General features: G+C 42.2%; 2 protein-coding genes across 2 annotated transcripts in view; both read left to right on the plus strand.

Moving 5' to 3' along the window:
* chrm3a (cholinergic receptor, muscarinic 3a) overlaps nt 1–12,374 on the plus strand; it is a 79,055-nt gene extending 66,681 nt beyond the window's left edge. Inside the window, exon 3 of the mRNA XM_030071410.1 lies at nt 8,899–12,374. Coding sequence (XP_029927270.1) covers nt 8,918–10,873 — 1,956 coding nt within the window. The 5' untranslated portion in view covers nt 8,899–8,917 and the 3' untranslated portion in view covers nt 10,874–12,374. The remainder of the gene's footprint in view (nt 1–8,898) is intronic.
* Nucleotides 12,375–14,756: 2,382 nt separating this feature from the next.
* fmn2a (formin 2a) overlaps nt 14,757–19,897 on the plus strand; it is a 37,244-nt gene continuing 32,103 nt past the window's right edge. The window contains exons 1-2 of the mRNA XM_030071382.1: nt 14,757–16,992; nt 19,268–19,440. Coding sequence (XP_029927242.1) covers nt 14,757–16,992; nt 19,268–19,440 — 2,409 coding nt within the window. The remainder of the gene's footprint in view (nt 16,993–19,267; nt 19,441–19,897) is intronic.

Below are 19,897 nucleotides of genomic sequence, written 5' to 3' on the forward strand. Positions count from 1 at the left end.
GTGCCATTGTAAGAAGGATTGAGAGACTGGCGCTGTAGTAATCTGAACTGCAGCAAAAAGACACCTCAGTAAAAGCATCTCTCCTGGCTGCACATGGTCATATAGGAGAATAAACAAGGTTAGGGCAGAATAATTACGCTCAGCTGCTTCCTGGTATTAAGGGACTGGAGGGACTTCTTCAATTGTGCATGCTCCAGTCGTGGTTCCCAAGGTCTCAGCGCAGAGACGTTCAAAATAGGTCACATTTATAATTTTCCCATTGCAGAACCAGATCCCTGCTTGTTGATTGAAATAATGTCATCTCTGGTCATTTGCACGAATGTTTGAAAACAGTCATGCAAATATTAAATGGTATCCTGGAGTGTAGTGTGGGCTCCTTGCCTGATGTCTGCTGAACTGGATGTGGCATTCTGTCACTTGAGAACAGCTGTCAGTAATATCCAGAACTGCAAAACCTTGATGTGTATTAGTAAGTTAATTAATCTGATTTGTTTTTCACAAACTTCATCAAACCGATTCTCCTCTTATCCTGGCCTGGCGTGGAAACCTGAGTCTGGAAAAAGAAGGACTCAACAGTATTGTGTTCAACTTGAACTTGAAATCGATCCATTCTGGCACTTGCCGCATCCTTGATTTTTTGGTGCAGCTGTGTCACTGGGCATAAGTGGGTCTGGCTAAATTTCCACACAGGGATGCCAGCCGTCTTTTGATCCAGTCTCATTAGCCACTGCTTTTCCCAATATTTAATGTTTAAGTGATGTTTGATTCCTGTTGACATTAGAGAAGTTTGTGTGAATGTCTCTAGATGGCGTAATGTTATTTTTTTTTTTAATGCTCTGATATTTTTCTGTCCAGGTGTAGACTATTTCTGAGTTACTGTATGTCAGACATCACTGTACTCCTTCTAATGGTGTTTCTTCCAAGGGGTTCCTAAATTAATAGTATTGTAATTAACTCTCCTGGTGCCAACCCTCCAAGCAATTGTGTTGAAAACATTGCGGTTGGCCTATTTGACTACTTTTGGTCTCCAAATGTATGTGATGCAGACATGATGGCTATCCAACTGCATTCAAACCATGTCATAGGCATTGGTGGTGGTAAAATAATACTTATAGGCTTTATAACTATTTATGTAAAACAGGGAAGTTGTTTGATTTGAACAGATGAGTGAAACACAAATCCTTGTTGTCATTATTATTATCAGCCGTAATTATGTGGAGAAAAACTTTTCCACAACAACCAATTTGTGTGTGATTTTCCCACATGTACATTGTGTGTCTGAAGAATAGTGGAGGAGCTGGGGAGTATGAGTGTAAGGCTGGGTTTGCACAAGGCATCCTCTGTAATTAGTTAAAGCAAAAAAAAAAAAAAAAAAAAAATCAAACTCATCCTGATGATATAACCCCAATTCACGATTTTCATTGGATGTTTTTCCGGAAACCTCCAGCTCAAGTCCAGTAAGTTGAAATGAACTGAAGTTGCATCCAAGTTGCACCATGCAAAGCTGGCCTGAGCGCGCTCCAAACACTCTGCCGGCCGCCTCTGCCTCACATTCAATTTCTCTCCATCTCCTTTCTTGGGTGTCAGCTTTCCATGAGCACCAAACAGATCCCTTTGATCTCGGTTCATCTGATCATGAGTTTGGCCCAGGTTTTTGTCCGCATGATTTCCATGCACAACCAGTAACAGTTTGATACCTTTTCCACAGATTAATCTGCAAGAATGAACCACCACTGGCTCAAAATGGAGAATAGAATTAATCTAGAATTGTGATTTCATTTCAATTGTAGCAGTTTTATTTAGGCACACTTGTTATGAGACATAAAATATATTAGGGAACAGCTTGATTAAGTTTATTTAAAGGAAAAGTCACAATGCAGCATTACAGTTCCACATAGACTGGCCTGACTCAGTTCAAGAACTGTTTTTCAGTAGGTTCCCATGGCAAAACATCTCAAATACATCAAGTGCATAATGGACATACCAGAAGACAGATGGACATAGAATTGGACATACAATTAAAGGCAGTACATAGTTTGGGCCTGTGTTGTACCTTTGCGTCCAACTGGACTTAAGGCGTCCTAGATTATAAGGTCTGTCACTTCACCTTTACCCATCCAGAGACATTTAAAAGACATTAAAGGATAATTTCAGTTATTTTCAACTTGGGCTTTGGAGATTTCCCACTGGCCTTGTGCTTGTGTATTGGACAGCAGCACTCCCAGCGATCTAGAGGTATGACAGCTCTACATTAAAGTGAGTGATGAAATTTTCAACACAGTCATCGTGATGGCCAAAACTAGGCAAATAGGGCCCAGGTTTAACATAACCAAAATTAAATACTCTGGCAAATGTAAATACACTTATTATTATTTTTCAATAGGTTGCTAGTTATGAGTGATTGGACTGGCGTTTTAAAATAATTAATATAGAAAATAAATGTTGGGTTAGGTGTTTGCTTGATTTAACAGCCAGTACAACAATAATGTTAGAAATCATAATTTGGTTTTGGTTGGCTGCTGTCTAAATAATTTGTCTCACAAGAATGCTCCTTAGCAAGTAATGGATGCAAGCAAGTTTGTTTACAGCTTGATTAACTTTTTGGATTATAGATACGGCCTAGGAATTTTGTTTTCGCTGAGGTTCTGTCTTGAAGTTGTCAGGGAGGAACTTTTCAAATAGCTGCCAAATGTGTCTGTTTGTGTAATTGTCCAAATGTCTCTGTTTGAGTTAGCAAGTTATCCAATATGCCATTCATCTGTGCAACAGCAAAGGCTTAAAGCTGAATTCTCCAAAGTTCGAATGCAGGCCCATACTGTTTAGTACAACACACAATACAGTTTAGTGGCAAGTCCACATGGATGTTATTTGCAGGATTCTACTTTATTCTCTCTATACAGTCCTTTGATCCTTACAGAAGCTCATACAGTATCTCCTTTCCAGTCTGCTTTGTGCCACAGCCATTGCAGATGTAGGTTATATCACCCTTTGGTGTTGTTTTTAGAAATGTAAGATAAAACTTCTGGGTCAGAACTGGTCTACTCCCGGTGTCGCTTACCACGAGGGCCGGTCCACTCAGTAGGAGGAGATCGATAGCTGCACAGAGCAGTCAGCGCTGTGGTACTACACTTGCCGGATCACATTTCTCCCTGAAAGTAGCACAGCACCCACACCACCCTAATTTCCCTCTCATTACAACCTAGATTGGCCGTGGTTGTACTGTAATCATACAGGACATGCTTGTTTTCAGAATGACATTACTTATCATCTGTGAGCACATCATCTACTTACATTAACTGTGGTTTGTTTTCCAAATAACAGTGTTAACTCTTTATGAGAGGACTGACTTGAAGGCACAGCTACTTTGAAATACATTATTATTATAAATCACTTCATTTACTACATCAGCCACATATAAACATCAAATTGACTTTGAGGCAGCTGGCATAAGATGAAATACCAAGTGACATATTAGTTTAATATTTTCTTTTCATGAAATTGGTGTCATTGAAGCTGACTGTTGGGAATGTCTGCACCTCTTCCCTGACTGTCTGTCTGCTGTCTGTATATACGTTTACATGCCTCAATATGTCTCCTTGGAGTGTATAGGTGATGCTTAGGTCGTTCTGTTTTTGCCTGGCTGTCACTTTGTCTTTCAGGTACCTATATTTACCTGGCAGCTGACTGGGGCTGACTGAATTTCCTTCTCACAGTGATTTTCCTTGACGGAAGACATCATTGTTGCTTTTTTTGATGCCCTCGCTGCTGACCTCATCTTTCTGTCTAGTCATGTTTGTCTTTGTTTTTGTTATCCCATTATAATTGTCCATTTCATTGTTTTGTCCTGCCACCTATTGCATATTCAGCTGTCCTGGCGGGGGGTATCTTTCAAATTGCATGTATACAATTAGCTCACCGTATTTCCTGCCTGCATTTGAGCAATACATTTTCACAATAACAGAGCAGCCACAGTGCTGGACCTTGATAGGCAGAGAGCACCAGCTGAGCGAAAACATTCCAGAGTGTGTTTCAAGTCAAACGTTGCGAACCTGCGTGACTGGAAAAATTCAAGCAGCTTTTTTATGGAAGGGTTGGTTGCCACTCAAGACCCAGTTCACTTGTGATGTGTGACGCTGATCTGAAATGGCCTGAAAAAAAGAAATGCATGAATTTTTGAAAATGGAAGAACATTAAATTGGCTCACTCGCTCAAAATAAAATTCTGGCTTGATTTTGACTTAACTGTATATTCATGAGGGTATATTGTATAAGGAGTTATGGTGGCATATTGCGATGTAATATCCCTATCTCTATCACATTGTTTTAAAATCAACCATAATTGCCTTGTACTTTTTAGAACTAGTCTGCTTTTGTTAGATCTTTGCATTTTCCACATTTTCTGAAAATCGTTCCTGTACATCATTACTGCACTGCTTTAGCTGAAAGCTGCAAACAGAAACCTGAAATGATCTCGCATTAGTCAGCCAACCACTTCCTTGGATCTTTAGATGTAGGCAGCTTAGATTGCTGGGTTTTTCCATGACAAATTTCTCAAAATGTCAAGGAACACGTTGTGTTGGGGCAGAGGAAAACGAGTATTGATCTCTCGGTGTCCGTGAAACTATCACACCCACACACTTGGGAGTTAGGTTTAAGGTGGCTCTAGAGTGAAACACGCCGTAATAGCTTCATCGTAATAGTTGCCAAAGGTCTAGACGACTCATGGCAGAAGAGGATGTCTTCCACCTCATGCCGTTTTCGTCTGCAAGGGCTGATGAATTCAATTTTATAGGAAAATAAACAATACAGAAGCCTCTCTCCCTCTGTTGGGCAGCCAGTATGTTCCCAAGGGACCGCTGATGTAAATTAGCCTGCGATAACTGCTGCAATACACAACATCAGCGAGGCTTATTTGCATCATGTATCAATGTGTTTGTCCCTAAACAAGTCAATGTTGTGCATGAAAACACGACTACATGGATGCATATAGTACACGGCGTCCTCACGCCACAAATGCATACAATATCAAAACCAGACAAGCATATTTGTTCACATATCAGTGTCACTAAACCATCATTATTGCTATTGTCATGTTAGTGTGCTCAGTAAAATGTGGCATTTGAGGTACTTTGATCCTTGATACCTCACTTTGGCCACACTCAAATTACATACTTACTCTAAGAAAATGCAGAAGGCAAGGAGGTTTTGGTACAGGTAGTCTGACATTTGGCTTTTTCCCATAAGACCCAGCAGCCTTAGCTTTGCATCTCTTCCATCCTTCAAGCCTCCCATGGTGGTATTCCCCAAGCAGGACACTCAACACACCACTGTGCTCTATTTTCTTTCTTTCCTTTTTTTCTATTGTTTTTTTATACCTTCCTCTGTGTTTATAGCACATCAAGGTAACAGAGAAAAGGCCGATCTCCCTTGCTGTTCAGGTCCTTATCTTCACCCAGACACATTTAGCCCTCTCATAACATTTGCCAGTTTAATGATGTTTAGCACTCATTAGCAACACATTATCATCTTACACGCTCAGTGGAATTTGTTTTGTGAAGATTTAAAAGTAGACTTAATTTTCTGGGGACAGTTTTTAAGTTTGTGATTTATTATAAAAGGCTGAACTTCAAATTTGTTCTTCTAGGCACATTTGTTCTAGTCTCATTTTTGTTGGTGCCTTTAGTTTGTTTTTGTTTTGTTTTGTTTTTTTCTTTATTAATCTTCTTTGTGTCTTGCATTTTGTACTGCCTGTGGCTTCCTGTGGATGCATGAGCATATTAGCAGAATTCATAGCAACTGACAGTTTCTTTGAGATTCCCTGGATTTGGTTCAATATGTGACCAGGTTTTTGCGTTCATGGATGTGTGGGTGTGTGCCCATGCAGATGAGTTCATGCATGCGCCTCGGCATAGTCATACATGCACACCGTAAACAGCGGGTTTGAGTGGTATGCACACTGTGCAATGTGTATGGGTGCACTCATGTGTGTCTGCGGTGTAGTGGGGAGCCTCCTGATAATAGTAGTAGCAGTGTACTCTCTGTGTCACTGACGGCTGTGAGTTGCTGTGGGCCACTGGGGTTCTTTAGTGGCTCGGTGGGAGGTTTGAGATTCTGTCAAGGCACAGGTGCAGCACTCAGCTTCAAAGACCTTTCCCCGCAGGACAGAATAGTGTGTGTTATTGCGTCTATGCACTTTTGATTGTAGGACTATCACTGTGTGTATGTGTGGTTGTGCTTGTGCTGGGAACACATGCATTTGTGTGTATAAATGCTTACTGTATGTGTATGCATGGCTGCAGAAGTGCATGGGTGTGTATGTTGGAGGGGAGGGGAGGGTCTTCTCACTTGTTCCCCCTCACAGAGCCTGGCTCAGGGCAGCATCATATTTAAAAGGCATCGCTACCATAAACATCAACAGAAGAGCCAGACACATTCATGATTTTCTCAATAAAAAAAAAATGTGGCACCTTATAGAATGTGATGCACTTTCTCCCTGGACTTACAATTGATCTAAAATGAATCTAAATTGCAGTATTGACTGCTGCGGTTCACAGATCACAAAAGATATATTTTTCCATCATCAGGAAAGGTGCTCCTTAACAAGGTGTTCTGGTGCTGGAATGAATCCCTCATGTACAAACCAAGTGGCACATTTCAGAAAATACATCATTATGTTCAAACTGAGTAAATCTTAACAATTACTATACCCCAGCCTCATGTTTTCATGCTTTAATATTTTTGGTTTTGAAAATAATTTATGTAGGCATAATGTCCACATAAAATTGCAACACAATTTTTTTTTTTGTCAGCATTTTGTAACCTTACCTTCTGTATCTTGCCTTGTTGTAGAGTCTCTGCTAGGTTAGAAATTACCATAAGTTATGGGATCACTACCACTTCAGTTACCCCTCAATTATTGTACAATTACACCTTTATTGACAGAAAATGTGCCAAACTCTTTAGTCTAAAACTATATTTCTTGTCAATGCACGTCTCTTTCACACACACGCACACACACACACACACACACACACACACATACACACACACGCACACATGCACACATCTGAATGCAAAAACACCAGAGCAATTATACATGATTGCACAGCAGAAATTGAATTGGCTTGGACATGCTGTTACGCAGAATGCCAGTTCCTCAAATTATTATCCAGTTATCAAGAATTGCTTTGACAAAAACAGCACGATCTTCTACTGATTGTATGAATTTGCATTTCTAAATTCCCATTCAAACAACCACCACTGCTGCAGGGGCCCCTGCATCACTTTGATATTAGCTCTTGAAGTGCCTTTCCTCTTTGTTTCACTATCATGTTTTGTCTCTGCATAATCTTCTCAGCCTAGGATTTGTCCTCAACCTTTTCCTTCCCTGAGATCCTCTGCCACAACAGATGAAATCCAGGAACTTATTAACCAGCACCATGAATTACCTTCATCCAAGTGAAACCAAAATTTCTGTTTTCAGACAGTGACACAGGCCAGAATCACAGTCTACGACTAAGAATGCTCCCCTCATCCATCTACCTCTCCCTCATACCATACTCCCTTCAGCCCGTTTTCTTCAAGCTCATACTCAGCCCAGCAGCTTAAGCCATGTCCAGAAGCACCAGGGTTGTTCAACTGGTGGCCCTGGGGCCATTTCATGGCACACAGTGAAAACAGACTTGAAATTATGTGGAGGATATGTTGATTTTTTTCCCAGCCTAGATTGGAATATATACAGAAGTACAATAGTGTCACCTGTTGGCAAAATTTCAATAGTACTGTAGTCTTTTTTGCCTCATCGAATGCCCTGTTGTTAACGGACCACCAGCAAATCTAAATGAACACCAGTGTGTGTGTGTGTGTGTGTGTGTGTGTGTGTGTGTGTGCGTGCGTGTGTGGTTTGCAGTGTGTACATAATGTGATGGAGTGCAGCGAGCCAAGATATAGCCCCCAGTCTTCACTGTCACTTGGAGTCAGTCTTTGGCGGGGTGTTTAGAGTCATCTCTGTGTTTGCTGTCTGTCTGCCCATTCCATCAAATACTTGTATTCATATTCATCCTCACATGTGAGGATTAGTTCAACAAGAGAAAGCTTTTGGGCAGCATTACTAGAAAACTGTTTTTCCCTGTTCATTTAGTAGAGAACATCAGTGTTTTTGCAGTCTGTCTGTTTCTCTGTCTGAATTTAAAGAAAGACCACCAGTGCCACACCTGATACGACAGGAGAAGACGGCCCGTGTCTAAAGCCCCATGTTTACAACACTACCATAAATGTTTGTGTTGCAAAAAAAAGTTGCAATCCCAGCATAATCATCTTAAAGACTAGGCAACCCTGTGGTAGGATATAATGCCTGTATGAGTGACAGTTTCTTTTCAGTTTTATGAATTTCATAATAAGCAGGTGTTGCTGACAATCTCTCTCTCTTATTGAGAATGCTGGGCATCTGGCAGTGTTCTATTAACTTAGGTTTTCAATGTTTTATTGAGATTTCAAGCTGTAATTGAATGTGGGGCTTACAATGCATTTACCCTCAAAGTTAGTGCATGAGGATTGTTCGCAAGTGAAATTGTGAATTAAAAGGAAATTAAAGCCCTGACACCTTTATTGTTCAGCTACCATTTTCATTGTACATCTTGTCTAATGACAATAAGATTTCCATTCCATTTCACATGAGACATGCAGCCAATTACAAAGCTTAAAAATACAACAGGCTGCTAGCCTCACCTAGTGGATATGCAGTGAAATGGGAATTTCATCTGCTAATGTGTCTTGTCACTGTTTTTTTCTCTATCTCTCACTCTGTCCTTCTCTCTTCTCATCCTTGTTGACCATTCCCTCTTTCCTTGTCTCTTCATTTTCTGATATGCTTTCTGTCTCTTTCTCTGTCTCCCACTAGAATATGCCAGGACTTTACAATGAGTTCCAACAGCACAGACCCTGGCTTCTTCCTGTCTGCCATCACCTCTCCACCAGGGGCGGGAGCCTACCCACAATCCAATGCTCTCCACCAAGGAGGAACAAGAGGAAACCCCTGGTCGGTGCCTCATGCGGCTACCCTGGATGATAACTCCTCCTTCTCCAGCGGACTCTTCAATCTCACCTCAGAACCCCCAAACGAGACACAAACAAGGGTTTATGAGCCCTTGGGGGGCCACCCCGTGTGGCAGGTTGTTCTCATTGTTTTGCTGACAGGCCTGCTTTCTCTGATCACCATCATTGGAAACATCTTGGTTGTGGTATCCTTCAAAGTCAACCGACAGTTAAAGACAGTCAACAATTACTTCCTGCTGAGCTTGGCTGTGGCTGACCTTATCATAGGGGTCATCTCCATGAACCTGTACACAGCTTACATTGTGATGGGCCAGTGGGCAATGGGCAACTGGGCCTGTGATCTCTGGTTGGCCATAGACTATGTGGCCAGCAATGCATCAGTTATGAACCTGCTGGTCATCAGCTTTGACCGCTACTTTTCTATCACCAGGCCTCTGACCTACCGGGCCAAACGGACCACAAAACGGGCTGGGATAATGATTGGCCTAGCCTGGTTTGTTTCCCTCGTTCTCTGGGCCCCAGCCATCCTGCTGTGGCAGTATTTTGTGGGTGAAAGGACAGTACCCTCAGATGAGTGCTACATCCAGTTCCTCTCAGAGCCCACAATAACCTTCTGCACAGCTATGGCTGCCTTCTATCTGCCTGTAACTATCATGAGCGTTCTGTACTGGCGGATTTACAAAGAGACCCAGAACCGCTCAAAGGAATTAGCCGGGCTGCAGGGCTCAGGGAGTCGAGGTGGGACAGGAGGAGGAAGTGGGAGTGGTGGGGGTGAGAGGGCCCGTTTTGTGCACCACCAGACAGGGAGTTCCAGGAGCTGCAGCAGCTATGAGCTGACGAGGTCCCAGAAAAAGAACTCTTGTCGGGGGCTAGTTAGCCGCTTATACTGTTGGCCTGGGGTTCGGTCCTGGAGGCCTGGTAGTACCCGAACAGGAGAGGGTGACCCAGATCAAAGCAGCAGCGACAGCTGGAATAACAATGATGCCGGGGTCTCAATGGACCACTCTGGGTCGTCAGAGGATGAGGATTGCGGAGGCAGAGAGATGATTCCACAGAGCCATGCTATCTTTTCCATTGTGCTCAACCTACCTGGTATAAAGGCTGCCGTGAACTCCCAGCTCACCTCCTGTGAAGACCTAGATGTGGCCTCAGAGGAGGACCCCCTGAGAGGAGAAGAGGATAGCAGGGATGGCCACTCAATAGTCACCACCAACACCACAGCTACCACCACCCCAGATGGAACCAGCGATACAGACAACAATAGTTACCACCAGCGTTTCTGTTCACGCAAGATCCAGTCCATGCCTACCATCCAGGCTGCGTCAAAATCAGGTCCCATGGCTGATCCTCCAACAACCACTACCACCGACACCAGTACCACCAGCACTGCCACCAAATCCCCCTCTGTCCCCATCTCCTTCAAAGAGGCAGCTCTGGCTAAGCGTTTTGCAGCCCGAGCACGAACTCAGATCACCAAGAGAAAGCGTATGTCCCTAGTAAAAGAGAAGAAGGCAGCTCAGACACTCAGTGCCATCCTTTTTGCTTTCATCATTACATGGACACCTTACAACATCATGGTGCTGATCAATGCCTTCTGTACCAATTGCATCCCGGAGACCCTGTGGGCGCTGGGATACTGGCTGTGCTATGTCAACAGCACAGTCAACCCCATGTGCTACGCGCTGTGCAACAAGACTTTTCGCACAACTTTCAAGATGATATTGCTCTGCCGCTGGGACATGAAGAAGAGGAGGAAGCAGCAGTTCCAGCAGAGACAGTCAGTGGTCTTCCACAGGAGGATTCCCAGGGAGTCCACATAAGGGATTATGATTTTAAGTGGTTTATAATGGGCTCATGCTTCATTTCAGATAGGGCAAGGAAAAGGAAAAAGCATTATGTTTTTTTCTACTGAGCATCACTGCTCATGGTGAGATCCTCATTGTGTTTCTCTGCTGGGATGTCCAATGCAGCGGTCTGTTTTATAGCAAACACCAAGTTGTATGGAGGTGTGTGCTTGTGTGCATGCATGTGTGTGCGTGCATGCAAGGGTGTGTATGCGTGTGGTGTTTCTTGAGGTGAGCTCCACAGATGAAAGCTTTCCTTCTGTCCTTAAGGAACTCTTACCATTTCACACAAGTGCAGCTGAAAGAACTGACTGAATGGAAAATAATAGAAAAGGGCTTTAAAACGCATTGCAGGAGAATTATTGAAGTGCAATTGACACCAGGGGAAATGATACCTTTGTTATGGGATTGGGTATCCACATTTGTTATCATTTCTCCCTCTGTAGGTCGCTAAACCTGTCAAGTGTGGAGTGGTTTGGGGTTTCAGATAAAACTATGTATCTGTAATATGTGACTGAAAGCCAAGCCCAAAACTATTTTGTGTCTACAGGCTATTACATTGTACTGAGTTGACCTGCTATCCTGGCTAGCTTATGTTTTTATCGAAACTCTTCTGTACATTGCCTTTTTACATGGATATAGCTTTCCTGTGTCTGATGAAATATTGAAAGTTTGAAAACTGTGTCCTTACTTTCTGTCAACAGAGATTTGTTATTTTTGTGATATGAATCTTTGGGTCTCTAGATATTCCTCAGATTTTTGAGCCAGTCTGAAAATCATTCTTCTGATGAATTGAGTTGTGAATATTCTGTGTGGCACCACAGTCAGTGAGCTGCTGTTGTGTTCAATGTGATTGTTGTGGTTTACATGGTGGAGACAATAATAAGTGCATCAAGTAGCTTGGTTGTGTTTTATGTACTTGAGGTTTTTATGTTAAGAATAATGATTATACAATGATAATAATAATGATATACTGTTTGTGTACATTTGAATATTTCTGACTTGATACACAATGATTGATTGTACACACAAAGATGTCCATTTATCAAAATGTGTGTTATGATTATACACTACCTTTTAAAATTGTACAAAAACATTAATCTGAGTAACTGTTCAAAAAGGCCATCCATGTTTGATTTAGTAGAGCAATGGCAGCCTCTAGTGGCTTGTGAAAGCCCTACTATGCATTTGCCTGTACATCACTGTTGATGCAGCTCCCATAGCGCTGCAGCAGCAAAACCCCTTCCTGTCAATTTCCAGATCACACACAAATTAAACTGTTTTATATGTACAAGTGTGCAGCTACGATCCACATGCAAGCACTGTTTGACTCCAGGATTTGAAAAGCTGAAAGCTGATGAGAGATTTTCATTTTTGATGAAGCCAATTTAACATTTGGCAAACAATGGCTAAACTTATAACCAGTCAGTGTGGAGAATATTTCGAATTCCTGGCATAATCTGATCTGAATGTTTTTAGTCGCTTATGATTTTATGTAATTTGCTTGTCCTTAAGTATTACTTGGACTTCTTTCCAGGGATTTCTGATTAGAATTGGCTGATTGTTGCCACATCAGGTTAACCTATTCCAGGGGTGAGCTATCATCAGTTATCCACAAAATTTAACACAAAGATGCCGACTAAGAGAGCAATTAATTTTAACTTTATTTGTACCTGTTATCATAGGGACAAATATCATTTAAACTGGATGACTTTTACATTTTTTAGCATCCAAATTTTCAATTATTTCAATCTTGTGCACTATAATAGTGAAGGCCAAAAACACACTGTAGTTAACTCACTTATGGGAGAATTAATTGGATACAGTATAAAATGGTATTGAGTCCTGTATCGAGGAGAAATAATGTTCACTGAGAATGAAAAAAATAATCCATGTCTGTGCACTGTGGGGTGATATTTTCTGCAGTGTGACATACAGTAAATTCATACAAAATACATTCTTCATGAAAATATTTGTTGGTTTTAATATTGGGAATGTAAACTACCTAAAATGGTGAACATACAAATAAAGTTTTTTGTTACGTTTCAAGTATGTCAATCACACTCACCTTTTAAGTAAATAAACAAACAGAAAGCTTTCTGTTGACATAAATGAAATTTTTTGTGTCCGAAATCATGATTATTTTATACAATAGAAGGTATTAATGCATTCCTGTTCAGTGAAGAACTTCCATTTGCAGTATGCGTCATGTCCTTTAGCAGTGTGAAGCCCGAAATCCACTATAAGCTGTTTCTCTTTAATCACTTTGAACATTTCTCCTCATGTGTCATTAAACTGTGCAAATAAAATGTTTTATTTGGTTGGTAATGTGACTGACGTTAAGTTATCTAACGTTAACATTTTCACATCAGTTTGCTGTGAAGAAGGAAGGGGGTATCCTGTTATCTAATATTATTCCATTGTCACAGTTTAATGCACAAGCATGTGGCTAAGGCCCTCTGTGTTCTGAGTAACATGATGAAGTTAGTGCGAGAAGTCTCAGACTGTGCTGGCGGTTCAGGGCCGAGGACACCAGACATGTGATGGGAAAAGACTTCATCTTCATGTGACCCATGGCTGAGGAGCGCCCCATAGCTGAAGACAAACACTCATTTGTCCTGTTTTCTTCAGTCACTACTGAGCAGGAGCCACTGAGGAGAAAACATCACTCCGGCAAGTACGCTGTAGTTATCTTTTATGCTGTAAGACCTGGCTAGTATGCTTACTTACTGTGGTAGTGTAATTTTAAAAAGTCCTTTTTTTCATTATTTGAAGTGTAAGTGATTATGAAATATTGTTTCATTTATCTACAGTGAAGTTATACTTTATTTGGGATTGTGCCGTGAAATGATTGTATAATGTTTTACCAAGGGAAGAAGTTATTCAAATGTTTAGAAGAGCTTTAATGTACTTAAGTAAGCGTTTAATCTCTGGTAAATGCTCTTTTCATTTACTTATGATCCTCGTTTCAAAGATGAATGTTACATGTGCATATTTTACATTATCACTGTTAAGCAACTCAGATCTTTTAAGTCAGATCCCTCTAGGTAGTAGGAAGGGGATGTCAATCTGTATCAACAGATGAATAATCAATGTAGATACAGATATTAGAGATAGGTAAATAGACACACTTGTGAGTGTACCACACCCATTGACATTAATTAGTCATCGGGCATGTTTTGATATGGATGTGCGCACACAGACACAAATACACAAACACTGCACATATGCATGCACACAATTACACAAGCATATGTTTATGACTAAGATATTTACTAAGGTATTTAGAAATCAACTTTCAATAATATATTGTGTTGTTTCTTAATATAAACCCAGAATGTGTCCTTTCTGCTTTTCATCTGCGTATGGAAAGGTAATCCTCTTTAATGTTTCTGAATGCTGAAATAGGACTCAATTTCTCATTTCTCAGACTGATGCATCTTAATAGCATTTAATAGCCTGAAATTCCAGTGCTGTGATCAATAATAGTAAAATTAGTTCCACTGCAGCTCTCTTGCTGTCTTCAGCTAACAGACTGTCACATGAATCTCAATTGGACTTTCACTAAGTCAGTGCAGACATCTAGGCCTGGGAAAGCAAATATTAGCACTATTAATACTCTGGAAAAGGGGATTTCTTGGGTGACTGCATGTTTATGATTGCAGGAGGAACAACACAATGAACATCACAGTAAAAGAGAAAGAGAAAGCCCTCAACTGAGAACAGAATGACTCTCTTCTTTTGCAAAGCCATGCTGTAATATAAAATGCCATCTGAACCTGTTGTTTCCTTTCTCTCTGCTGTTCAGCCAGTCTAGACTCTCTCCCCTCTGGGTGAGAAACACGCCATAGCGGTCAGGATGCAGACTATTAAGACAGTGGAGACCCAGGTGCCCTTCCTGAAAGAGAGCTTCTTCACTACCACTTTTAAAGGCAGGAGGAAGAGCAGTGTGACCAATCTCCTGCGCAGACAACAGCACTCACTCATTCTTCCTCAGCAGCAGCAACAACAGTGCATTTTAGAACAACATTATCAGCAGCAGCGGCATCCTCAGCTTCCACTTCCCTCCTCTGCTGGGAAGGGACAAGGGCCGCAGACGCCGGAGCATCCTCGCCTGGCTCGCTCGACCAGCAACCCGTTATGCAAGACAGCAGAGCGTGCAGCAGCAGATGGGAGGAGAAAGGAGGGGCAACAAGAGATAAAGGATGAGAGAGTGAGAATGGCTGAGCAGGGGGGGGAGGGTGAGCGAGTTGTGAGTGGAAGTGAGCCTGTGGCTGCCAGTGCCAGTCTCCTCCTCCTCTCATCAGCAGCATCAGCGGAGGCAACATCATCCTCACAGCTGCCTTTAACAGTGGTGAGTAGACAGCAGGGATTAGGCGGCTTTGAAAGGGCTCTGACTAGCAGTGGACCAACATTAACAACAGCCCGGCAAGAAGACCAACGTGGCCAGCTTCGACCCCAGCAGCATGGCTTCATAGCTAAGGGCGTCCGCCTGCTCAGGAACATGGGTAACCAGGAGGCAAAGCAGAAGAAAGGAGGAGGAAATGGTGGGACAGCAGGTGTAGGAGATGGGGATTCCCCCTGCGATAGGGATGCCGATGACAGGGAAGTGGACAAAAAATTGAAAAAGTCCCAGAGTAAGGTCAGCAAAGGAGGAGGGGAGAATGTCACTAAGAAGAAATCAAAATCAGAGTCTAAAGGTTCTGTGTTTTCCAGCATGAGGATCAGGAAGAGTCTGTCCAAGACAAAGGGGTTGTCCAAGGAGGATATCTTGGAAGGTATGAGATCAACAGAATTCAAGCCCAATGCAGAGGCTAGCCTGTCAGTTGACGACATGTGTATGATATCGGACGGTGAGGGCGATCAGGGCCATTTCACTGGAGTTAGTCGGCAGTCCACAATAGATGGGGATGGCAGGAAGACAAGCTCAGGGTCGGACGCTGACCTCTACAGTTTCCACTCAGCAGCTGAAAATGAAGATCTGCTGTCTGACATCCAGCAGGCCATCAGAGAGCAACACGGAGCAAGCGATATGGTCTTGGAGAAGGTCACTGGCCAATTCCCTGATGGTTCCATCTCAAAAAATAAAGGCTCTGAGGCTACTAAACAGAAAGATGTGACATCTGGGCAGCTACAAAACCTGGGTAAAGAAGTTGTCTCCACCCTGGTAGGTAGTGACATTTTAGCTCAAGAACAAAGTATTGAGTGTATGATATCAGAATATGAAAGACATGACATACCCATATCAAGGAATTTGTCTGAACCAGGGTCCCTGAGTGAGAGTGGCCCATCGTCTTCAGCACCAGACACAGAGAGAAGCAGTGGTAGCCTTTTTCCAAAGACCAATAGCACATACAGCTTCCCTGACACTACTGCCACCACCACCTCTTATGAGAGTGCTGAGGAGCTCCAGGATGAGCTGGAGAGTCCAGTTCTGCCTTTACAGCTGAGCCAAGGTGGTGGGGCTACATTGAGCAAAAACTTGTGTGTGCCATGTGTCCGGATAGACCCTGCGGTGGCAGGGCCAATAGGGTCTCTCAAGAGTGTGAGCAGCATGGACCTTTCTTTGGATAGGGAGGAGGAAGAGGAGAATGGGAGGCAGGACTTCCTGTCCCTTAGGAGGAGAAAGAGTAGCATGTCCATTAGCCAGCTGACGTCAGATGGTTCCCATGTGTCTTCTCCTAGACGGACATCCTCCAGTGCCTCATCCACTGTGAAGCTCTACCCCCCAGTACACCCATCATACGTTAAGACAACCACCAGACAGCTTACCTCACCTATTGCCTCCCCCATTACCAGCCCCAACGTCCCCAGGAAAACAGAAGGCACTCCATTGTCAGAGAGTGAGGCCCAGGAATGGAGGAGCCTCAGACAGAGGTCCTGTTCTATCGCTGGGCTGCACAGTGTCTGTGCAGAGTGGTCCAAAGAGCTGGACGAGCTGAGAACCGGGCAGGACAGTGGGGCAAAGATCCTGGAGCAAGGTACACCTGAGAAAGTGCACACAGGTGGATCTTATTGGACACTGGGCTCGAGAAGAGCACATTCTGGCCGCCGGAGCTCCAATGCCACGCTACTCTATCTGGATGTCTTCTCTGGTGAGTAGAAGAGGTACTTCAGGTGTGTTCTGTAAGGATCGACATTATCAGCTTTAACTTCAGATTTAGATCAGACTGAAGAGTCTGAAATTTCATCATTACTGGTGGATACAAATTTGATTAAAAATCAACAATTAAACAAATAAAAAAATAGACAAACATTTAATTGACCCCTCTGCCCTCTGATGAGCAGGCACTGTAACTGTATTTTCTTGACCACACACACTCAGGAGGAAATATCGTCATATAATCCTGCCATGAAGTATCTAATCCAAGCAGGGAATCCCTGGTGGGCTGGATGTGAATCTTATTTGTTTGCCTTCAATCCCTGTCTCCATTAGAGATTAGGTTATTATGCAATGCTGGGTGAAATGGTAATTATCATTGTACTGTGATTAAAGTCTAATGACCTATGAATTATCAAGGTCTTAGAGCAGGGATATTAAAGTTATGATATCATTCGAGAAAAGTATAATAGCACATGAAAAACAAGATGAAGCAGTAGAGGTTCTTTATCGAGTGTCTTCAGGACAAAGGCTTCCTTTTAGTAAAACAATAGCACACTGTTCTCCTGTCTGTTGTGTTGAGTGTCAGGAGCTCAGCTGCTCTCCACTGTCTGCGCCTGTGCTGCTAAATCAGGGTGCCGAGTGACAACATGACCACCCACACACTGCCACAGTACCACGCTTTGCCTCAGTGGCACAAACTACACACACACACACACACACACACACACACACACACACACACACACACACAGAGTCCACTGGTGGATGTTAAACCTAAATGACAGTTCATCTGCATGGCAAAAATGAATAGCGTTATGAAATCCATTAAAATTTTATCAGGTGAATTACTCCCAGCCAAACAGTGGAGAGGCCTTGAATCTCCTGTTCCAACTGTTACTTAAAAAATGTACTATAGGCTGTCAAGCTATCTTGTTTTCACCCAGACCCACTGAAGTGGTGTCGGCTCTCAGTCAGTCCTACAGGGCTGTGACATTGATCCGTTCAGCTAGAAACCCAGGTTACACCAGACGAATTGGAGGTGGTAGAGAGACAGGAAGCAGAAAAGCAAACTGATTTAACCGTGACAAATAAAAAAATGGATTAAAACACTTCTGACAGTGGCGGTTTTTATGTAGAAGTGAACTGATTTGACTTTTTGAAGTAGTGGCTCTATTGTGAGACTTAGTTAAGCTGCGCTGTCTCTGGAAGACTAAACTGCACAGTTGACATCAGAGCCCTTCTCTCCAGGACAAAATCAATTTTCTGTTGTTGTAGAAAGTTCAGAAAGAAGCACAATTTATAGCAACCATAGTTTTTATTTTTTCAATATTACTCCTTGGTTTGCTGAACTCCATTCTAAATTGCTCAAATCCACAGGACCATTAACTATAGGGCTTTGTTACTTCTCCTGGTGCGGTCCCCTGAATCACTTATTTTTAAGATTCAAATCCATCAACAGCATGATCAGCTGACTTCTTAGTGTGTCAGACTTGCACCTATTGAACTGAAAGTTACGTTTTGTCACAGGCTGTATGCACTGTTGACATCTCTGCTGCCGTCACATTGTCAATATGTTCTCCAAGACCTCAAGGATGACTTTTGCTCCTGCTGACATAGAAAAACAGGAAATCTATTCTAGAATAAAGAGATTATAACTGATTTCTACTTTAATCCTTCACAGTTTGAACTCACTTTCACCCTCACTCTCGTTCCATGAAAAAAATCCCTCCACTCATTATTCCTTGCTTTAATCCCAGGACAAATATGAGCAGAAAATGTAATATCTTTATCATTTTATTTTCTCAATGCAAGCTTACTATAGTTGGCTTCTGTTTATCCTATATAGAAAATAGTGCAGTTTGAGCTAATTGCAATTAACACCATCTCTCTGATGTTGTGAAAGGAGTTTGCACTTGTAGGTGTTTGATTAGCACATCTGACTCTGAGACATTTCTACCAGCTTTTGATTAAATCAGCTTTAGGTGTGTTCTTTGATTAACATATTTGCCTGCCTCACCATATCTTAGCTGGAAATGTCAAAAAATAAACCAAGAAATATAAATCACCCATTAATCTCAAGCTAAAAAAAAAAACTTAGCTTTTTAGTCACTGACAAAACAGATCATTCTCCCTGATTACCAGTTTTTGTCTTCAACACTGACTTTCTGCATTTTATTTTATCTATGCTTGTGTGTTGTGCTACTTCTTATTTCATGTCAGCATCTCATCTCATGTCATCTCACTTTGTCTCTCCACTTCTCTATTAGGTCGTACTCTGTTGGAGAGGCTGTGTGCACAGAATGGAGAGGCGTCCACCGAAGAGGAGGCCAGAGAACTCTGTTACCGGATGTTGGCCTTGGGTCTCCTGCAGGCCTTCAGCGACGGCCCCAAAGAGCTGGACTGGGACAGCACCATCACAGCGACCCCACCCATGTTTAATGTAAGACCTCTGTCTCCGATGACTGGTGTGATTCTTGTGTTGTGTACAAAACTGATGGTGTGACCTTCTTCGTGCAAATTTACTTTATTTGAGAAATGAATGCTCCAATTTTAATGAAATCTAGGCAGATAGCACATGCAATAACTGTGTTTTGGTGTTACATTACAAGAACTGGTTTGAAAGGGATGATCAATCCAGCTTTGATAAAAGTGGGAGGGATGATGCATCTTGTTTGCAATTATTTAACCTTTATTTAACTAAGCAGGTCATTAAAAGCAAATTATTATTCACAATGGCAGCCTGGATTAGCCCTGGGGTTATCTTCATTTTACCTTTTATTTCCTGTGCAACCTCATTGCGAACTCGATATCTCCTTTGTTGCCAGCCAAGGTCCACATAAGATAGTATGTACTTATCAGATGAAGTGCTCATTTATATGAATGTACCACAAAATGGT

This window comes from Myripristis murdjan, chromosome 15, assembly GCF_902150065.1.
Source record: "Myripristis murdjan chromosome 15, fMyrMur1.1, whole genome shotgun sequence".
Lineage (NCBI taxonomy): Eukaryota > Metazoa > Chordata > Actinopteri > Holocentriformes > Holocentridae > Myripristis > Myripristis murdjan.